The 13,736-nt window shown below is 33.7% G+C and overlaps 1 protein-coding gene across 29 annotated transcripts in view; it reads right to left on the reverse strand.

Moving 5' to 3' along the window:
• Positions 1-13,736, reverse strand: part of RBFOX1 (RNA binding fox-1 homolog 1) — a 1,320,820-nt gene that overhangs the window by 4,470 nt on the left and 1,302,614 nt on the right. For 6 of the 29 annotated variants that reach the window (XM_042798373.1, XM_042798372.1, XM_032983537.2 and 3 more), the window contains one exon: positions 11,713-11,765. The exons of the other annotated variants lie outside the window; for them this stretch is intronic. In XM_042798373.1, coding sequence (XP_042654307.1) covers positions 11,713-11,765 — 53 coding nt within the window. The remainder of the gene's footprint in view (positions 1-11,712; positions 11,766-13,736) is intronic. 29 annotated transcript variants of the gene reach the window in all.

The raw sequence follows: 13,736 nt of genomic DNA on the forward strand, positions 1-13,736 counted from the left end.
TGTGAAAATCAGATTTTTGTAATTTCTCCCCATACAAAATCCTTACAGTTGAAACTACTTCAAAGCTTCTTTATATGTATCCCTGGTCGATGTGCTGGCCCAGACCTCCTCTTCACCTTGAAATACATAGCTTTGCTTCACAGCCCGCATCTGAATGCAGTTACCATTAGTGAGATGGACATGTCAACTAAATACAAGTTTCACTGAATGTCTAACGTTTTTTCCATAATCAAAGAATTTACATTTGATCTTAGGTGTCACATATAACAACAAAACAATCTTGAATTTATAGTGCTGTCCATCATACAAGGACTAATGTAATAAACAAGCTAAGTTTCAATAATACTCTTGATACCTCTCAAAAAAAATCATTATTTTTAGTCTTTTGTGAATAGTACCCTCAGACTGGTCTCATTCTGTGGAACTACCATATTTTTCAGATACAAATACAAACTTACTTTTTTTGAAAAGAGGACAGTTGTCCTATTTTATTATCATGTATTTGCTCCTCCACAAGTGGAATCTGATTAGCTGATTCCTAGATAATCAGCTGAGGGAAAGCTGAGAAAAGAATGATTCCATGGCATATGCAATTCTCTGCCACCTACTACGGTGGGTCCTGGATGTGAGGTAGAAAAGAGGTCCAAATTATCTGAACTAGACATTCCTACCAACCCAGTGACATCTTCAAGGAAGAAGCAGAAATTACCATAGACAAGATAGTCTTTAATTCTCAATTTCACTAAGCCAACATTGCAAGAATATGAGGAATTAATTGCATATGGAAATCCCAGTAAACCACCTCCTGGGTCGACTGTGCTATCTAAAGGCAAAAGGGTTCCGCACTGAAAAGGCAGAGGCTTTACATAAATATCTCTCACTCTCTGATCAAGCCTAGGGTCACAGATTAGCGGAAGTTACATGCTTTTCCTTTCCCAAGGATATATAGACACACATCCTGATGAAGGAAGTAAGAAAAAACTTTAGTAAGTACGAACTTTGAAGTGTACATTGGTTGATATTTGGTATTGGGTATGGCATAAGCCATTTTTTTCCAGCAACAGAGTCCAGAATTTTGAGCAAATGTGAAGTGCACTTATGTTCTTATAAAATATTCTATGGCAAAATCTGGATGTTTCACTACAAAGTACAGCCATAGCAGATGAATACCTTCAGTTGTACTGTCTTGTTTACTTAGTAAATTTAACTTTCTATTAAGGAACAATATATTAAAAGGGAGTTAATCTATTAAAGCTTTGAAAGTACCACAAGTTAATAAATGTGGGCTTTGTATCTTACCCCACAGCTATGTTTACTTTAGATTTGGGCAGACAAGTCCTCAGCTATCAAAGATATACATGAATATCTAAGGAAGCAGCATGCTAGGCAATCACTTTCTTTAAGACATGTCTTAGACTCAGGAAAATATGTGTAAAAGACTTGTATGAAACATATTAGTTCCTCTTTTGCATACAATATACTGATGAGTGAAGGATTAAATTTATATATCAATTACATTTAAATTCTTGGTATCCATGAAAACCTATCTTTGGAAATTATCCAAGGAAGTTAAGGGCAAAGAAACCAGGCAGGTCGCACTGAAAGAAATGGAAGAAAAAATAGCTCACATGAGCCTATGTTGGGTAAATAACACTTGGTGATTCTTTGAGTTGGAAAGGAGGCATAAGAGTTCTTCAGGCAGGTTTGACACTGATCCTAGACTCTGAAGCCTCTTTGGATGGAAGAACTTCCATAAACCTCAGCCTTCGTAACATTGGCTTGGCAAGCATTATAATATTTAGAGATTTAAAATACTTAGCTTTGATAGTAGCCATAACAGAATCTCTCATGTCTTGTTCATCTACACTGAAGTGAAGAAGACATCTTATTTTCCTCTGTATGCTCATTTTTAAAGTCTGAGAATCCATTTTAATCATCATTAGAATTTTAATTCTCTCAAGCCAAATCTCATTCAAACAGTAAGAAAACATCTAGAAAAGGAAAACAATTAATTTAAAGCTAGACTTTTTTCCAGCACTGTAAATTTCCCTCATGTCCCTAGTAACATGGAGAAGGAATTGCATGTACTATTATTATACCCTCTTTAATGTCATGACTGATATTTTTAAAGCAATGGGAACCAGTATATTTTCAGGTTTTGTTTTGTTTATTTTTTTTTTCTTTCTTCTGATTAAATGAGTTTTCTGCAATACTGAGCACAGAGTGTAAATGCAGATCTGTAAGAATTACATTAGTTTTGGTCTAGTGTAAACCATTAACCACACTGGCACTTTGTGGGTCTTTTGTTTCCACTGGTCTGATCTGTTTCCTGCGGTAGCTGCATTTTGACTCCATACTGCATCCCATTCCTGCAGGACCCTCGACTATGTCACAGTGCCCCACAAAACTGAAAGTCTAAGGGGCCACTCACGGCAGGGGATTAAGTGGCCTAAATGCACAGGCCACTTGTAAGGAAGGAACAAGCCTGAACACATAGTGCTTGGGCTTTATTAAATTATTAGTATATTTAACACAGCTACTAAAGTAACTAGCAAGTTTACAACACTGATGTAATAAAACATGTTGCTAATAGTATTATATCGATATGTTACAGAAATCTGGACAGCTAGGAGGAAAATATGAATAAACAAACACATTAAGCGATTTCAAAAGAAAGAAAAAATGACTGTTTCAACCCAGTATTTACTTCTGAGTACATTTTTATTACTCTTTTGTCAAAGTAATAATAACTTATTGTCAGTGCTTTACATTACTTTTTTCATCTTACTGTGTAAACCATGTTTATTCCTTAAAACAAAAGAGTTGTAAAGTAATCCTAATGTGAAAACTGTGACCTAAATTAATCCTTGCTCCTTAAAATTTATGTTTTGCATTTATGTTATGATAATGCTGAAGTTTGTACTGTGATATTAACATAAAAATGATATTTCAGAATTAGAAATGCTTATATTCTTGCTAAAATAAGAAACACCTTCCTTTTCTTTCACAGGATATTGAAATTCCACTTGAACAAATGTGTGCAAAGTAAATGTAAATAAAATAAAATGTAAAAAGCATTCTTCCAAATCTTCTGTAAAAGAAAATAAAGTATATAAAATAAAATTGCAAAATTCTCATTCTTGCACCCTCCTAAATATACTTCACATATGTAAGCACAAACATGGAAGAACATATTTCCAAAGTGGAGAGAATACATGCTCATATATTATCTGGGAAAAAAATGCATTGAAATTCCTCTGTGATGAATAGACTTTTTTTTCTCCTCAGGGTGACCTCTACCTTCAGAATATGATGGTTTTATTATGATTAATAAATTTCATTTCCACAGAGGAAAGGAACAGTGTCAGCTTAAACTTAAAGCAAGTGGGTTTCTTTTTAAATGCTAATTTTTAAACACGCCCTTGCATGACACCAAATTTAGAAGCTCAGAAGGTTAGCAGAATAGATTCTGATTTCCATGCTGAAAATAGTAAGAAGGATTTAAACTATATTGTCACACTGAAAATCAGTAAGCTAGTTCAGTCACACAGTCATTGGTTCATTTATTCACTGTTATGCCAGCATGCTTATTTCTCATTAAAATTAGTGGCAATTAAATGCTTTGTGATAATTTACACTGGAAACAATCATTCTAGGTAAACAATTTACTAAAATTTACGACATGCAAATGGCAAAGTATTTTGGATAAATTAATAGTCAATGCAATTATATGTGTATTTTACAGAATGTTAAATCAATGTATCAAAACCAATATGCGCACTCACAAATTCTTGTCTAAGAACACACCTGATGAACAATTTTGATGCACCACTAATAAGAATGAAGTAAGTTGCACTATTTTCCAATATATCTGGAACAACTGCTCAAAACACAACAGGAAAAGAAATAATGTTTTGTTCTCATACTGGCACTGGTTCTTAAATAGCTGGACTAACAACTTACTGGGAAACAGCAGAAAAAAAATCAGTGTAGCCATTCTAACATCTGTAAATGTAGCTGTAAACTACCCATCATAAGCTCAGTATATTGTATATTCTTTACTCATGCTGTGTCGCAATTTCTTCAATCATTTTCAGTTTAAAATTGCTAAAATACTACATAAAATGACAATTGGTTGTACACTGCATAAATAAAATGAAAGAGAATTAAAAATGCTAATTGATTGTGAGATTTATTTTAGTAGGACCTTTGAAATTGAGTCACTCTGTAAATCATCAGTAGTAGGTATTACTGAAGTCTCTAAAAACAGGGAAAGTATGTGCCTCTCTAATCGTAATTACCATTTTAGGTTTTTAAGGTCTTTGGTACTATGGCTGTATTTCCATACACACCTAGGACAGACAGTGGAGCTCTGATACTGGAGACATTTGGAAGCTTCTTAATAATATACATACTATAGGATTTAATAATAGCATTAATAAGGAAAAATTTACAGTATAAAATATGAACCAAGTTAACATATTTTCCTCAAGTGATTTGAGAAATATAGAAGGAGAATTTTAAACATTATTTTATTTTTCAGGAATTTAATGCACATATTTTTCTGATCATTATAATTTTCCCCCATTTTTTAAAGTCTACATATTGCTAGAGGAACTATAAAAAATGATGAATCTGTTTAAGAACTATAAAAAGAGAAGTTAAAAATCTGGTACTACCTCAGCTAAATCTAACTCTGATCTAATCCCCCACTGCTTGCCATATTACAAGAAAAGTGTATGTCTCGCTGGAAAGCTCATATTTCTGACTTTTCCACAGTATTATCCATTCTTTACTGGCTCTGATTATAACTGAATGATATAAAAGTGAAATCCCTTATTCTTCAGACCTATGTGTGTTGAATCTTCAACCAGAATAACCTTACTGAAATACTTGTACTGACAATTATTACTAAATTTCACAAAATGGCAACTGAACGAGTGAGACTTGGCTAAGTACGAGAAGGAACAATGCAGAGTGCCTTGGTGTTCCTGCCCTTCTCCTTCACACTGGAAAGCACCATGCTTGCAGGATGTGCCCTTTGCTGCTGGCACAGAAAGGGCAATTCACATCTCTCCTCTGTCAGATCTTAATGCAGAAGTGCAATAAAATTCTAGACAAAGATGTGAAGATTTTAGTAAAGAATTGGAAGAAATACAGGGAAAGCAAGGGTTACCCAGCCTTATCCAGATAAATGTTTCCAGTAACTAACATCTTGCTCTTTCTCTTGGTCACGTAACTACAATGTTACCAAGATAGATGACATGAGCAGCACAGCTCCTTCATATGCACACCACTTACACACCACATTGCTGAGCAGTATTTTACCCTCAGTGGGTCAACACTGTGCAGCAGTGGTAGTCCTTTAACTTAAAATTCTTCACTACAGTAGGATGGTATCTGCTTATGGTGTTCAAAGCATGTGCAACCAATCAATTTATTTCATTTTGGATATTAACACCAAGCAACTTTAGGCATTTCAGTCACTTAAAAGAGCAATGACTCTCTCTCTATATCTCAGAAGGCAATAAGGAAAAACGTCTATCTTATTTTTTTACTTAAGACCAAGGAAAATGATTAAAATCTGCTGATAAAAACAGTTTCCAGTCATTTTCCTTCATTGTCAAGGTTAAGAATGCTAAAATTCTCTATTTAAAGTTTTAAATGCACAATATCAAACACTAGGTGAATTCTACAAGGGAGGACCATAAAATACATTGCTGCATATCATCTTCCTCTTTCACAACTGTTAATGCTTTAGCGATTTGTGATGTGGAGCTGAGAAAGAGTTGTGAAGATGTAGTAGAGACAGACAGCACAATGAAACAGTGAAATTTCAAGGTATGCTGCAGTGCTGAACTCCTGTATACCTTGAAGACCATGAGGGATTTCCTATTAGTATAGTATTAACATTCCTAGGTTTTCACAGAGCTGAGGAAATTTGGCCATGATCTACCATAGGTATAGGGTGATAATAAAAGATTTCGAGGAAGGGATCTTCATAAATACATCACTGATGAAATATTAAAAGCAGTCATTAGTTTTTCCTGCACATTGGAGCTAGAAGAAACTTGAGAAGCCTACTGAGCATTTTCTATATACAGAGGCAAATTTCAGATTCTTGACTGTTTACTTATTTATGTCACATGTGAATTTGATCAGTTTTCTTGCTAATTGATGGGCATGTTTTGCAGAAATTTTGGTCATTGATGCTGAGATCTGATGCCAACATGAAGCTTCTTTTGAAGTTTCTTAGATGTTTACAGCCATCCAAAGTTGAGCTGCCACCTTGTTAAACATTTAAATAAATATGATTGATACTGGTTAATTTGCAGAAATATAGAAGCGCAACAAACAGCAGCACATGTGACTTTCCCCCTGAGCTGATGCTGAGTAACTGCTATGGAACAGTCCCAGGGACAGACCTCAGCTTAAAAGCTTTCTCTCAAATTTCAGTCTTGCTGTCTGGATTTACACTAGTGTAGGGATTTCATTTGATGCCTAGTTAGAAATCTAACCAACACCACCTTTCTGTACAATCTCTATGCAAGTTAGACTTTATATAAACTGCATAAAAAAAAAAAAGCCACTGGGGAAACTGAAGCTTGCCATCAGGTGACACTTAAAACCATCTGTATTACAATGAAAACCAAGTATTTCTTTGATCTGTAAAGCATTTTTGTTACTATTGCTGTATATTTGGGGGCAATAAACATTGAATAAATTCTTATCTAGTTCAATAATAAATATACAAGGTACTTTGTTTATTAAATTTTAAAGCAGTCTTTTGTGCTTGTGTGTAAAGTTCTGTTAGTATGCAATCATACTATTTTTTGTTTAGTATTTTAAATGCAGTATGATAATCTCAAGATATTAAAACTGAATCTTTGTTTATTTAACATACTTGTATATAACCATACATTCATGCACACACACAAACCACCTTTCACATGTACTATTTTCAGTCTATCAGAGCAATAAATTCTGGTTGCTTCATTAAAAAAACAATACAGAAGATGCACACATGCTTGCATGCACTTGTTGAGGGCAAACACAGATTATTCACTATTTCTGTTATCAAAGGAGCTTCACATTTCAAATCCTCCATTTACAAATCACAGAACCTCAGCTTTACTTAATCTTGTCATGTTGTCACATTTGACTAGTCATGCGAACTGACCTAGAACTGCAAGTACCGGGAAGGCAAGCTGTCAAAGAGATAATGACAAAGATGCCAAAAAGGGCTGCCAGTGTTTTCACTGGGTGAGAAAAAGGAATTAATCAAACTTCATGAAAGAAGAACAGAGGATAATCAACGTGTTTACTGATTTTTATCAACTGATCCAATAGCTGAACATCTTTACCACATAACTACCAAGAGCAGTAAAAGCTGTAACAAATGGAATTCCATATAAGCAACTATTTACAGCAGCAGTAAACGGAAGTTTAAACTGCCAACATAAAGGACACTTGAATTTATAGAAGTTTAATAATGTGCATTAGTACATTTCCTAGTCTTCCTGGAGCAAAAACTTCAGTATCTGCTATTATTCACAGGGAAAAACAGTACGGCCTTAAGTACTTGAACAAAGACCTTACAGATGCTCCTTCATCTTCATTTCTTATTTTATCTTATTAGTGGCAGAGTGTAACATAATAATAAAAGCATCTCATAGAAAATGGTTATTTTCCCAGTGAAATTCCGTCATGAAATGAAGTCAAAGCCATAGGCAGCAATACTATAAAGGAGGAACCTCTCACAACCGAACATATGTCTTTACACACTAATTCAACAGGTTGAAACTACATTTTTCCAAAGCAGTTTGAATTATAGGTATTTCTTGGAAATTCATTTGAAAGAGTATAATCTGATCAATATCTTCTACCAGACACATGAATAAGTCAATGAGATGTATGCAAGCATATATGATAAAATTTTGACCAGCTACGATTATTTACATACTGTAGCAGAGGTACGCCACAACAGGCACCTTAATCATTCTAAGGACTTTGTCAAATATTAATTTGCTTTTTAATAAGTATCTCCATATTTGCGATTGCGATTGTTTTGTTAATAGAATTTGTGGTAGTGTTAATGTTGACAGGTTAATGACAGTATACAGGAAAATTGCAATGACTTGAGCAATTCTGTTGGTTAAGAATTGCCAATATTCTGTTCAAATTATTTCAACAGTACAAACTCCAATGTTTGCTTCTTTAATCTGCCTGCTTTTATGAAACATTTTTCCTAGAGTTATAAAGTTAAACCTTCCAGAATGTTTAATCTGTTTTGGAGACTGCATCTTTCTCTAAATGGAGGTCAATAACTTAATCGAGGACTGTCAACTCCTAAAGCTTTATAATGCATTTCTTTTGCACACACGCAATCCCGCCTCCTGGGGATGATTCTGCTCAAATATGTAAATAAATACAGTCACAACTGGACAGATGTTATATCCACTTCCACCATACTTCATTCCAAATTCAGGTTTATATATATACTTGCCTCTCTCTGTTATTTCAAAATCATAAACTGCATATACACTTGGGAGAAAAATAATACCAGGCATGCAACTGCACTGGATTTTTTTGTTTGTAAATGAAAGTTGGATAACAGTTAAAAATTGAAGGAAGAACGAAAGAGTGGTATAAATATCAAATAATGATCCTGCCCCATATTTATACAAAAATCATAAAATGTAATATGCGTGTAATTCCTAGAATGCACTTGGAAAATACACTACAAAATATTTTTTTCTTTACAAACTATAAATTTTGATCTTACCTAAAAGAAAAAAAAAATATTGAGCACTGATTTGAAAAAATCATTAAAAATGCTAAAGATTCAAAATGAACAATGTTTTGTAACCAACATATAAATAAACCATGGGTTTATTCTGGGTCTCATTCTGATTTATTAGGAGCCTGATAGGGCAAGATGCCCATTGCCCCCATCAGCCAGGAACCTCAGGGTTAATTCTCCCCTAATTTGCCCATTGTCAGAGATTTGATAGAGCAGAGTCTTTAGAGATCCTTGTTAAAATTCCATCAAACTGATAGGAGGTTTCAGATAGCTTCCATACCTTTGTTCTAGTTCAGGTCTGTGTGCAAACTCTTTAATCATGCCTGCCAGAGAAGATCTATTCCAGAAGCTCAAAACTTCTCTTCTGAAGAGTAATTATTTTTAGCCTCAGAATGTACAGGATGCAGTCAAGAGTGAAATATTTTTAAATTTCCCATGGAAGGATCCCTCTGTCAGATACTGAATAGGTTTTCTTTACATAATGTGCATGCAAGAACAGTTACACATACACAAATAGAAATGTGTATATGGACACACCATCCACTCATTAACATATCTATTTATTCAAGATTACTTTATTCCCAAATCAAAAAAGGTATCACATGGCTGAGGGCTAAGTATCCTCTGGCAGGAATGATTAAGTATTAGGAAGAGAAGAGTGAATATTACCAGCAGAATCACCCAAGACCTCCCATTTCCATTTGATGATAAAGTTCCAACCAAAATTTTACTTGTTATTTTATTATTTGAAACCTACAAACACACACATTCTTTACAATGAAACAATACAAACATACATATACTCACATTTCAAACATTGAGCATCTTATCAGTATCTTCACTTTATATCATTTTTACAAACACAGCTGAATTACTGTAATTGAGTTTAGGAGCACTAAAAAAAGCACTATAAAATTGTACTGTGGGTGTTTTGCATGCATCTGAAAACCATAGGAAGATTAGCTTTGGTTCTAAAAGTTTATGTATCTATATATGCTCCTTATTACAACATAAAACATCAGATAATAAATTAGTTGAAAGTCAACATACAGATTTGAAAGACCAAATGCAACTTTGGCAACTTGTACCACAGGAATATGGGACAAATAGTTATGTTTTTATGAAGCCAGAAGTCCTTTTAATTCTATGACTAAAACTTAGGTATACAAAAGACAGAAGATACAGGCTTTCGTTAGCTTTCTCCTTCAGAGCACATTACAAAAAAGGCACCTACAGTCACCTATGATAGATATGTTTATCATATGGTCAAAAATATACCTAACAAAAATGCCTTATTGTTGAATCAATTCCACAGAGGTTATCAACTGGTAAACTGAAAAGTTTTAATACATTTTCACAGAATTCACTTCCATCTGTGTAAAGTTCACTTAATTTACTGATAAATAATAGCATTATATTTTTGACTGGAATTCCAAAGTAGTGATATACAGAATACGTATAATATAGTCTTGGACACTTAAATTGTGCCTGAATTGAGGAGAAAAAAATGTCTTTATTAGAGAAATAATTATTACTTTGGAAAAGTTCACTCTGCAAAAGAGGAAATTGTTTTCAGGACAATAAAAATACTAAAGACCTGATGTCTACCTCAAGAATTCCAAGTTAAAAAATTGCTAAAATAGTTATATTTATTCTTACTTAGCAATGCCTAGATTTAAAAATTAGTAGCCTCCCTGCTACAGCTCACTCTAATCCAGAGCTGAGAAGGAAGAACAAGTGAAATAATAAAAGCCAAAATCCAAGTCTAGTGAGATCAAGAAAGTGTCAAGTGTTGACTTCTGAAAATGTATTCTCTTAATGATTTAGGACTTTGAAAAATCAAGCTTTATTATAGAAAACTTTTCAGATCACCACAAAAAATGCTATGGTTAGCATACAGATTATTACAATTTTAGCATATCTTGGCTATAACTATGATCTTCTTCCTCATAAATAAATGTTCTTAATTTGTTTCTACATAGGCCACTGTGGCATAAACAGAAAACTCATCCCCTTCCATTTATTTCTGCTGATGTAAAACTCTATAAATAAACACTTCTTAGTACCAACATTTTGTGTCACACTATATACCCTTTCATCTTTCAGTACAAGCAGCTTCTATGAACTCAGTAGCTTTTTGCATAACATTATTGGCAGAATATGTCCCGGCACTGTTGTTATTTATTTTGGCTTTCGATTTCTTATGCAGTGACATAATACCATCCTTACCTGAATTAAGACTAAGATTGTTCAAACTATATTGCTTAAAAGAGAGAAAATCCCTTGGCATATTCAACATATTTATAAATTACCATTAGTTTTTAAAAACATTTTTCATTATTCCATACCCATGTCTTATCACACGATAGTATATTAACAAAGCAGCTAAGACTTTTTACTTACTAGAGAGCGATCTGCTGGAGACACAGACCCTCTCTCCCACTATCTTATCCATAGGATAGACTTTGTGAGTGCTTTAGGGTCTGCCAGTACCCTTGTGGGCATTATTTGCCCCCAAAGAGTTGAAAAGAAAATTGTTAGATTTATAGCACTTACAATGTCCTACATACATCTAAACTTTTATTCTTTTCATTAGTTCTGGTTGTTCTGGCTTTTTGAAAGTCACAGTCTTGATTGTACTGCACAGTAATTTTTTATTAGAAGGTTTAACATATCCTTACGTACTAGGCCATATGATATTTAAACTGGCAATAACACACCAAAGTCAGTAAAATAACCTAATGTCTTTTATATGGCAGAACCTATAGGCTGAAGCTATAAATTAAGTAAACTATTCCAAAGATTTTTTCTATGGACTTTCCTATGCTTTCTCTTACGATTAAATGCAGCATGTGAAAAAGGATATTGAGACCTGGATGGATGCATCAAGAAGTATCAATGATTGTTACCTGCAGAGGTGTTACAAGAAATTTCATCTGCTGCAACGAAGACGAATTGATTTCTGCAAGAGAAGATAAAATTCACAATACTGCTTGCTGACTGGGAAATGTGCTAGCTGCCAATTGACTTGATGTTTACAGATGCGGTAGGGTAAGGGTGCTTAATTTTAATGAATGTAGCAAGAAAAAGTGTTGACGTATTTCAGTACTACAGAGTTTATAAGGATCATGAGGTAGACATGCTGGGATCTTTTAAATGAAATAATGGTGACATTTGGATATGGACTATGTACAAACTCTTGCATTGGAAGCTTCATGTTTAGTGTTACAGATATGTCAATATATTTATGAAGTCTAATAAAAATAAAACAATATTTATAGTGATATAGATATTAAAGGGCACTACTGCAAACTATATAAAAAGCGTTTTTTGAAAAAAAATAATTGCAATTTACTTCGTGCATCTGAAATGAGGATACTGAAAGTAAAATATTTTGCTTTTTATATGTCTAATATGATTTCAATCAGAAAATGAATTTTCTGCTATTTATTAAAAAAATGACATAGTATATTTTCATATACTGTCATCCAAATACATACAAAAGTCTTTTGCAAAATCTTATGAGAAAAAACTAGATATATGAGTATTTTAATATAAACCTTCTCTTGCAAAATTCTTTTTTAGACCAGGTAACATAAAAAGAGAAAAGCTAAATACACTAGTATTTCAAAATGCAGAAAACTTCATTATGACACAAATCCTGATTTGTCCTTTCCAAAGTCAAGGCAAACAGGATTTGGTTTAGTGGAAACCATGTTTTAAGGATTTACATAAAATGATCCCTTTATATGCATATACACAGCTTCCTTGAATTATTTCTGTGTTGTGCAGGATTAGTAAAGAACCTGGGTGAAGTTTTAACAATTAGGTGCTGTTTTACTCCAAATTGCATGTAGCTCTTCCAGCCTGCACTGCTAAGCATGGTGAAACACTGAGGTTTTATGTTTTGCACGGCTTAAATGCAAGAGTCTACCAAATAGGAGCTAGAAGGAACTAGTTCTTGTTTGTACGAAGGACTACCTGGAAAACTTAGTTCTGCAAGATGACAAAAGCTCTGTCAAGCATTAATCACTCTGAAGATCCTACTGAAAACTATTCAGCTCAGGAGCAAACATCTCTTAGGGTTACCAGAACCTTGAAGAGTTAAGCCCTATGAGAACAAAATCTATTTCTATTACTTCGCCTCCAATGTATTAGAGAGATTTGAAATTCTTGTTTATAAATCTGTGAACATTGTTACTTAGAAGTTCACACTTTGGTAAAAACAAAACAAAACAAGGAATCTGTAATCTATACTATAGGGATGGGATTGATAAAGATCAAAAGTAGTATCTGATCATTGTCTCTGCCCCATTTCAGAGACACTAACACCCACCTTTTAATATGAACGAACTTAGTGATCAAACTGTATATTCTTTCACTTTCAATTGGTGTTTTTTTCTATTTGTTTTGTCATCTGCAGCAATTTCACAAGCTAATGAGACCTACCTTGCATGTAATGCTAGAGGTGAATTTAAAAAAATGAAGGGGGATAAATTTAACATTATAAACACAGAGCTACTCTGTATTTCATAGGTAGGCAAATTTGCCACTGTATTTACTGCTACCACCTCTTTTACTATCACCTCTTACAATAATTGTATAGAAACAAACAGGTAGATGCTTCCCTAGAAGGGATTCAGCCAGTAGCAATACAGATTTACCCGACACTTTTACAGAAACTCCTTTTGATTCATTCCTATGAAGTTATTAAACTGCTCTCTCATCTAAATTAAAATGATCACTTTTCCTTAAAATCTGTCTCTAAAGTGTCTAGCTGAGAAACTCCTTTTCTTTATCTCTATTCAGAACATTTGTTGTTACAGAACACTGAGTCACAGATAATTCTTCCTATGGCATCTGAAGATAGACTATCTGTAAGAATAATATGCTGGTTTAGTTACATACAGAAAGACCCCAGAGCACTAACTGC

This window comes from Tyto alba, unplaced genomic scaffold, assembly GCF_018691265.1.
Source record: "Tyto alba isolate M040663 unplaced genomic scaffold, T.alba_DEE_v4.0 Super-Scaffold_28, whole genome shotgun sequence".
NCBI lineage: Eukaryota > Metazoa > Chordata > Aves > Strigiformes > Tytonidae > Tyto > Tyto alba.